The 9,153-nt window shown below is 56.6% G+C and overlaps 1 protein-coding gene across 1 annotated transcript; it reads left to right on the top strand.

Annotated features, from left to right (window-relative positions):
- Positions 1–386: 386 nt before the first annotated feature.
- On the top strand, positions 387–8,494 carry LOC34620011 (the record flags this gene model as incomplete). The annotated part of the gene is made up of 15 exons (XM_026337773.1): positions 387–430; positions 799–1,516; positions 1,967–2,239; positions 2,348–2,581; positions 2,873–2,955; positions 3,256–3,433; positions 4,303–4,363; positions 4,516–4,636; positions 4,868–4,958; positions 5,140–5,204; positions 5,466–6,164; positions 6,791–6,949; positions 7,280–7,376; positions 7,612–7,751; positions 8,032–8,494. Coding segments are annotated over 15 exons (3,426 nt in total), but the record flags the coding sequence as incomplete, so codon positions are not given.
- Between the last annotated feature and the right edge of the window lie 659 nt (positions 8,495–9,153).

The following is a 9,153-nucleotide window of genomic DNA, read 5'->3' as shown; positions in this document are numbered from 1 at the left end:
AGAGGTGTTGTTGAGCGCAAGGGGGTCGTTGAGGGAACCTCCCCCCCTTGCTCTCCCCCCTCCCGCTGCCCCCGCTGCTCTCTTGCCGCTGCCACAATACATACTGCAAGGGGTCGCGCAAGACTGCAGCAGCAGCTGCAGTTTTTGTTGTTCCGTCGGACGCTGCCTTGAGCAGCGGCTACACTGAATCGAGGCGTTCCTGCAAGGCAGCCACCAAGCTTAGACCTTTGCTGCAGCAGCAGGCAGTCTTTGTCACATGGATAAGCGGCAGCAGACACAGCAGCAACGAGGCAGTATCCCCCCTCCTCGCCACCTGCTCGTGCTGTGTGTGCTCGTGGCTTTGCTGCTGCCCGAGCAGCAGCAGCAACAACAGCAACAGCAACAGCAGCAAAAGCAGCAGCAACAGCAGCAACAGCAGCAGCAACAGCAGGCACACGGAGAGCGCCACACCCGCAACAAGCAGGCTCCTCCAGCTGTCACCTGCTGGGTTGCTGCCGCCGCACTGCTGCCCTTGCATGCGCACTTGTGTGATCTCCACGATCCATGCCGCTCAGCGGAGAGGACTGCCCCGTATTATCCTTCCTTTTTGAGGCCTAACCTCACGCTTTTCTCTCCTCCGTTCGCCTTTTCTCGCAGATCACGCTGCAGCAAGAGGCAGGAGACCTCCTGCAGGACTGCTGTCTCTGAGCAGGCCGTTACAACAGAGGGGCCCCCCGCAGCGGCGAGGGGGAGGCACCGCCTCCTGGAGGAGGCTTCCCCCCAGTCAGCGAGCTGCAGAAGCCTCGACGGCATTGCCAGCAACAATAGCACTTCCAACACTAAAAGCAGAAGCAACGCCAGCGGGGACGTTCGCAAAACCAGCGGCAACAGCACTCCCAGGACTGCAACCACCACGCCAAACACAAACAGCTGCAAGATCGATTCTCATCACACCACCCTCCCCAGTAGCCGTTCCTTTCTCTCCGCATGGCCTGGTAGCAGCAGGAGCAACAGCAGCAGCAACAGCAGCAACAGCAACAGCCTTGCTGCACTGGCCGCCCTTCCTTTGCGTGCTCTACACGGTATTTCGACAAATCGGGAAGCGGCGCTGCAGCAGGAGACGGGCTGCTGCAGCTGCCTCGACCTGCTGCTGCATTTTCTTCCCGTCAAATATCTCGCCATCAACACCGTTGCAACTGCAGCAGGCCTCGAGCAGGCGGCAGCAGAAGCAGCACAACCTGCACCCTCTTCCAGCAGAGCAGCACATGCGGCCCCTACAGCCGATGCAGCAGCGGGAGAGAAGCGGCATGCGTTGCTGCCAGCCACGCAGGAGCAACGCTCCACAGCAGAACCCTCCGCATTAGACGACTCCCCACTGCTGCTGGATAGCTTTAAGGCGGGGGACGCAGTAGAGCAGCAGCAGCAACAGCAGCAGCAGCAGCAGCAACAGCAGCAGCGGGATGCGGATGATGCCGAAAAGGAGGCGCCTCTGCACCTCCAAGGAGGGCCAGTCACCTTTGTGGGCTGCTTAGAGAGGGTGTGTATATATAGGGCACGTACACCGCAATTTAGTTCCTAATGGCAGTTTATTAATGCGCATGCATCTTTAAGAAAAGTATTGGCAAAGGTGTTGGTACGGCGAGCTTTGCAAACACATTTCTGTGACGTTTCCCACGCTGAGCATCTGCGCAAAGCCTTAAAGGCAGCCACCAAGAATCTAGTTGAGAAAGGAGGAGAAAAAAGGCCTATTGTGCAAGGTTTCAGGGAAAATGTGCTGTGCTGCGCTGAGACTTCTGGATTCCCTCCCAGGAAGCGCATTCTTGTTGCAAGAGGCATGCGCGCACATATGCGTCTCAACCCCGTGCGGAGTGTAGTGAGGATGAAGAGTTGAAGGGAGAAGAAGGCCCTTACTCTAGGGGCTTTGCAGTTGCTTTAGCCGTTATCATGCGAGGCTTTGCGCGGCGCTGCATGCGGCCTGCCTTTGCAGATTTCCCACTGCCGCCTGCGGAGCCCAGGTCGGCTGATGCTTTCAACGGCTAAAGTACAAGGTCTCTTAGAGGGAAGCTGCAGCGCTGCTCCTGAAGACGGCTCTGCTGTCTGCAGCGGCGAGAAGAGCGGCGGTAGGGAGGGCAGCAACGAGAAAAAGAAGAGGAGAAGCAAGAAGAAAGACGAGGTCCCCGCTCTGCGAGTATCCTGGATCGGAAAATTTCGCCAGCTGCTCCAGCTTCGCGCTGGCCAGATTGTCGCCGTGACGGGAAAGGTAAGAACGCGCTTGCAACAGCAGCAGCAGCAACAACAACAGCACCAGCACCAGCAATTTTACAACCTCATGGTTCCGGTGTCTCTGGTTGTGCCCTGGGGTGTATAGGCAGTTAAAAAGGAGAGGAGTCGCGCCTTGACCATGGTTAATCCCAAGATTGAAATCCTTGCATCCTCGGAAGAAGCCTTCCGGTCTTCTGCCAGCGCTGCTGCTCTTGCCGGTGTACCTGTAGGAGAGGACGGCACCAGCGACAGCACTGAACGCAGGGCAGCTGCATTGCTATTCTTACCGGCGTCACCAGTCAGAAGAGAGCTTGAGGACGACGAGATGGCAGCAGGAGCAGCACAGCCTGCCAACGAGGAGAAGACAGCAGCAGCAGGACCAGAATCCGCTAGCCAGTCGAGTCTTTGGCTTCCAAAAGACCCCAAGGCTCACTCAAGCGCTTGCTCAAGAGCTTTGGGAAGGCGGGAGGACGCAAGTTCCGCTCATCAACGTCTGAATTATCGGCAGCAGCAGCAGGCACAGCACTTCCAGCAGCTGCAAGAGCTGCAGAATGGACAGCCGGAGCAGAAGGGGCAGCCGCTACGGTCTCTGTTTCCTGTATACCTCGCAGTGCCATCAGTCCCGACAAAGATCTTGAAGGATGCAATGAAGGAACTTCTCGCGAGTGTAGCTAGAGCTCCTGATTTGCTGCCAAAGGCGATTAGGGAGAAGAGGCGCCTCCTATGTGTGTTGTTTGCGCGCTCCATCCCTGTGGCACACACGTTGTGTAGGGGCTGCAGTAGTGTTTATTTGGCGTCGACGGGTGTATGTACACCGCAAAGGTGTTGCGCTGGAGCATCTCCCTTTCGTGTTGCCTTGCTAACTTTTCTTCGGTATCCACCCCAGGAAGTCTCGGATGTCGAGGCCTGCTGAGGGCGCTGCTAGTGCATAAAACTGCTGCCTTCGCGTCCACTTCTGTCGTTGTCGTGCACTCCATGCCCCTGCAGGCGTCCTCGAAGTCGCTCTCTTCGGAGGTGCTCATGGGATGTCTTTCGTCGCGTTGTTGCGCTTGCTGCTTTCCCAGCTTTCGCCGAGGCTCTAAGGAGGCTGCACTTTCCTCGAGTGGCCTCGGAGCTGCCAGATGCTCGCAGGAGGATCGCGTTTGATTTGCTTCTTTGGATGCACCTTGCTGCAGAGTTGCGGCTGCTAAAGGTACATCATGTGTCTTGCTGCCGTTCCCTCTGCTGTTGCTGCGGTGACTCCTACATATGTATAGTGATGCCTTGCTTTCGCTCCACGAGCTGCGCTCTTACTTACAGCTGCCACCAATGCGATCCGGAGTCTCTCCACTACTTGACACGGCTCCAACATCATTCGGATTGCTTGCTTTCGCGCTTTCTTCGCACCATCGGCTCTCCCTCAGCACCTACTCGCTTTTGTGTTTCTCTATCGAGTTGCTTTGTTGTTGTCGAGACATCTGCGTGCCTTAGCTCACGCAGTTTTTGTGCTTTTGCCAGTCTTTTTGCTGCAGCTGGGCAGGGCCTTTGCACCTCCGACAGCGTCCTCAACCGACGGCGAGACTTCCCTGCAGCTCTTTCTGCGCTCACTCCCATTCACTCCGACGCCCTCACAAGCCGAAGTAAGACATGCCAGCTACCGTAGCGCTCTCTTGCTTTCTCTTCCGTTAGATAGATCTCGTACCCACTTCCTGTTTTATTTCTTGGTATGCATCTGAAATGCCCTCTGCGGGCACCCCGCCAAGCACACAACACACACTCAGGTGGCATGTATATTGTACATAATACATATTCTACACGCCAGATAATCCTGCATGCTGGCGCTAAGTAAAGGGCGCTGCAGACACAGCTGGTGGGAAGGGACTATTCCGCAATTTGCAACATTGTAGAATGTTCCGCTGTACGGGTGCTGCACCCTTGCCGTATGCACCCCGATTTCACCAGTGTGGGGTGTCTTTCGCGGCTGTCCGTTTTCTCTGTCTGTCTCGAGAACCGAATTTATGTATATCTATATATATATATATATCCCTCCGCCGTGGCGTGCTTTCGGGTTCCTTTTTTCAGGCTCTAGCAGAAATCGAAGCGGACATGCGCATGCCAAGACCTATGCGACGCCTTGTGCAAGGTGCCTGCTCAGCGCTTCCACGTGGCGAACGGCCTTTTCCGAGTTGGCGCATTGCGCTTGCGACGCTTTTTTAATTGCTGCTGCTGCCCTTGCCCCTGCCGCTGGGCATAACGGGAGGGAGTCTGCGGCTGCGTGTGCTGTCTTGTTTGCAGGCGATGTGGGGAGCGGCAAGACAATAGTTGCAGCCGGAGCGATGGTTCTTGCAGCCTTGAGTGGCCGGCAAGCCGCGCTGCTCGCACCTACTACTGCTTTGGCACGGCAGCATAAGAAAGTGTATGTCACCGCAGCAGCTGCGCAGAAACACAGGTGTCCACCACCAGCAAAACAACGACCGAATGTTCTTCAGCCGCACGCAAAAAAGAAATCTGTTCGCGGGGGACAGGGGGGTACTGACACCCCACGGCGCTCCCTGCACGCACGACACACCAAAGTAGAGGCATTTACCTTCAAGTGCCCCCTTCGATGGGCGTCTTCAGTCAGTGTGATGACTGCGTTGCGGCTCAGTATCGGGGAGCTGCTGGCGCCTCTAGGCCTCAAGGTGTCTCTGTTAACAGGAAACGTCCCTAGCAAAGAAGAGATCACCCGAGCCATCAACGTCCGTAGGCTCCCCCGTGTGCAGAACACGCAACACGTGCCCCACGGCATAGCGGGCTATTCGACGGTTTATAGGGCCAAGCGTTAAGGTTCGCGCCACACGTTTGGCAGCATAGGAGATAGAGGCTACCCACGGGCTAGCTACTGGGCCTCACGTACTGCTGAGGTTTGCTCCGTCTCAGGCCGGCGAGCAGCTGATCGTTGTGGGAACTCATGCACTGTTGCAGCGCTACGTTCGATTTCCTCGGTCCGTGCGCTCACTCCCTCTTACTGCCTCATGAGGTTACTGCAAGTGGAGCTGCTGCTGCTGCTGCGAGTGCTACTGCTGCTTCTGCGAGTGCTGCTGCTGCTGCTGCTTCTGCGACTCGTGAGCCTACGGCCTTGCGCGTGCAAGTGCACCGGCGGTTATCTGCGCGGCGTGCCAGCCGCTTCGCAGCAGCAGACCAGCAGCTGCCGCTCGAGACGCCATCTGCTGGCCATAAGGCTTCTTCCTGTGTCTCTTACTTAGGCTGGGCCTCTTGGTGATTGACGAGCAACACAAATTTGGAGTGCACCAGCGCAGCAAGCTGCTGAGAGACTGCATGAAAGGCCCTCCCTACGGTCCTGCTGCTGCTGAGAAGGCGCAGCCTCAGGGGGAGGAGAAGGGCGGCGCGGAGGAGGCGAAGGGACTCTGCGACGTTTTGCTGCTAACAGCAACACCCATCCCGCGTACGCAGCTGATGTCTCACTGTGGCCTGCTGCAGCTATCCAGACTGCAGCGGCGAACTGAAGGGGCCTCCTTAGCACCAGGACCAGGGGTACCAGGCGGAGGAGCAACACATGCTTCAGCAGGAAGGCCGTCATTGGCTGCTGCTTCTGCTTTCGACGCCATCCGTATTACTCCGCCGTTGAAGGCAAACGCCGAGGGCTCACCTCAAGAGCTCCTAAAAGAGGTCGCCGAAGGATCGACGCCTAGAGTCTTCACCAAAGTCGTGGACCGGTCTGACAAGAACGCCCTTGAAGAGGTCTACAAGGAGCTTCAAGACTGCGTGACGGCTGGACGCCAAGCCTACTGGATCTGCCCCTTTGTCGAAGAGACAGGCGCGTCTCTCGGCGCTGGCATCACGAGCAGCAGACGCTGGGGGTGCATGCAGGAAGGGGGAGAGCGAAGCCACCGCACTGCGTCTCGGGCCTTTAGGGAACTGCAGCAAAAATTGCCCCACATTCGGTACGTTTTGCGTACGGAGGCGCGCGAGGAGACGGCCCACGAAAGGCATTTGCTTACCTCGCGAAATGTGGGAGCCGCCGCTGCTCTACGAGTAAAATCGCTGACAGGCGCTGGGGTTGTGCCGCTTCCGAACGCATATTCATAAAGACATGGGCTTGCAATGCATAGCAACTGCACAGGCATGCTGGCCGTAGGCACTAGACACGTACCTGCATGCATATACTCACGTGTATATATGTATATGTATATATATACATGTATATATGTGGATATGTGCAAGTATGCATGTATGGCAAAAATCCTGGAGCAAGTGGATGCACAGACATCTCAGTGCGTATTTTTGCACGTGCCTATTAGAAATGTCGCCGCTTCCTTTGCGCTGCCCATACATGTATCGCTATAGGGTATAGACAACTGTATATGTGTATGTACCTCCTTCTCGGTCGATGGCTTTGTTCGCTGCCACGGATGTCGGTCTGCGATGAGGAACTGAAGAAATGTTGGCGTCCGCCTGTAGGTTCACGGGTGCGGCTAGAGAGGCGCTCGATTGCTCAGTTGCTATGCTCTCTGCTTCAATCCTGGTCGTGCTTCTGCCAATGTAATCTGCTCCTGCGACGCCGCTGCAGGTTTGGCTTGCTGCACGGGCGAATGGCTCAGAAGGACCAGCAAGAGGTTCTGCGTCTCTTTAGGTCCGGTGTCATCTCCGTATTAGTTTCGACAACGGTAGTCGAAGTCGGCATTGACGTGCCTAACGCCGCGTTCATCGTTGTTGATTCTGCTGAGAGGCAAGCAAGCAAGCCTAGAAGGCTGCCCCCCCAATTGTCTTGTATAGAGGGCACGTCCGCCCTTCTCAAGGCCTGTGTTGTTTGCCACTCCCTGCGTTTCTGCTCCTGATGACGCACTTCTCGAGACCTGCTTCCCTAAGATGGCCGCCCCTGCCGTAGTCGGTGGAGATGAGGGCTCCCTCCCACTGTTTGCATTCTTAGGCATTCGTGATCTGTCACTTGAGATGCTCAGCGGGTACATTTTACCCCCTTCCCCTCTTGGCCTCCTTCTTGCGCTGCAGACGGCTCCTTCTGTGGCCCGCTGTTTGCCTGCGCTCCTCTTTGTCGCAGGTTTGGAATTAGCCAACTGCACCAGCTGCGAGGCAGAGTCATGCGAGATCCTACACAGTCGGCCTTATGCTATCTGCTCTTCGATTCGTCCGGCAAGGTAAGAGTCTCCTCGCTGAACTCGGATGTGCGCCTCGTGCGTCGTCGCTTACATGCGGGCGCTGTGCCTTTGTGGCCGCGCGTCCTGTTTTTGCTTGCCTTCCCCAAAACTAAGAGTACCTCCTCGCGATCGCGTTCTGCTTCCTCTGCTCAAGATATCCACTTTTCTGCCGACAACTAGGTTCGCGGCTTCCCAGTGCAGCTTGTAGGGGGCGTTCATTGTATTTGCACCGCAGGGCCTCGACGAGAGGGCAGTGGCACGTCTAACCGCAGCAGCCGCCACGACCGACGGCTTCTGCATTGCTTCCAGGGATGCAAGCCTGCGCGGCAGCGGAACTCTCTTTGGCTCTCTTCAGCATGGCCGAACTGACGTCGGGTAAGGCGGGAGTCTCGGGAGGGGCCTTATTTTTTTCGTCGCAGTGCAACTTTTGTTTACCCAGGCCTCGCAGAGCGGCCCTCAGAGACCCCATCTTCGTGCTCTCGCGGGGAAAAGAGGGAGGGAGTCAGAGGCTAAAATTACAGCTGGCAGCTGGGGTTACTTTAGAGCTTAGCTGCACCTCTGGAAGGCCCGTGCAAGGTTCAGCTCTGCAGCAGGCCTTTCGCGTCTCGGGGGAGATAGTGTGGGACGGAACGTGTAGTCTATGATGCTCGCTCAGGCTTTTTACTGGGATTCCGCTCGAGGAGCGACTCAAGCTCCAAAGGGAAGCTGCTCAAGACGCACGAGAACTCTTGCAGATTTACCTGCGAGACGAAGGCTCTAGCAGGGGCCCTGAAAGCTCACCAGGGCCTTTACCTCTCTTACAGGCTTTGCCAGGAGCGGCAAGCGTGCAGGCTTCCTTAGAAGGTCTTAAGGAAGGGAGTTCTTGGAATTTTAGCAAGGGATGCGGTAAGAGCGTTTGCCCGCAGGACGCCGCTCTGCACAGCACAACGACTGAAAAGGAGGCAGTGCTAGGGGTCCCCAAAGCTCCGGCTCCCCCAGAGGCCCCCGCATGTGCGGCCGGAGAGCAGCAGAAGAGCAGGGCCCTACAAGAATCCTTGGCTAGGGAAACAAGGGACCTAGTGGATGCTGTTCAAGTGCTGATGCCTCAAGAGAAGACAGACTGGATCCTTTCTATATAGCGGAACACACCGACGTATGGGGCATAGGGTAGTAGAAGTTTTCACTAACATCTCTGGCTACCTGGCCTTCAGTGGACCTGGTCAAGGCTCCCTGAGGCTCCCTCAGGTCATCATGTGTCTACGAGGCACACTGTGCGATGGGCTTTGCGCCTGTAGAGTAGCAAGCAAGCTCTGCCACGGGATACTTTGAAATGGTTTCTCCCGCGACTTTGGCGTCTCACAACATTTTCTTGTTCTGTCTTTGGGTGCATTGCTGGTTAAAGCTCTCTCACTGTGCCCCTTTTTGCCACGTGCCGCCGTCTATCCTCTAATCCGAACCAGGCCGCGTCTTTTTATGATACCCCTGTGCTGCGCTCTGTGCCGCTCTGGCCCGTATTTGCATGGCCTCGGGGGACTTGTTTTGTGCCACACGGACACTGCCGCCCTCTCCTGCCCTCTGGGGCCCTCCTTTGAGGCGTCAGATCGCTTTGATTTCAGTTGAATTGCTTTCGACGCTTACTCAATTGCTAGTAGCCAGCATCATGCATGCCCACGCTTGCACCTTGCCCACGCATTCTCCCCCCTCCTTTGCCCCCCTCTTGCTGCCACTACTGCCTTTTAGTCACCTCCCCTGCGGGGAGTACAAACATCCAGCCTGTGCGGATGCGAAAAGGCGAAGC

This window comes from Cyclospora cayetanensis, unplaced genomic scaffold (genome assembly GCF_002999335.1).
Source record: "Cyclospora cayetanensis isolate NF1_C8 unplaced genomic scaffold, CcayRef3 CcayRef3_contig_20, whole genome shotgun sequence".
Classification (NCBI taxonomy): domain Eukaryota; phylum Apicomplexa; class Conoidasida; order Eucoccidiorida; family Eimeriidae; genus Cyclospora; species Cyclospora cayetanensis.
Note: the sequence above shows the minus strand (reverse complement) of the source record. Positions and strands in the feature narration are given on the sequence as shown.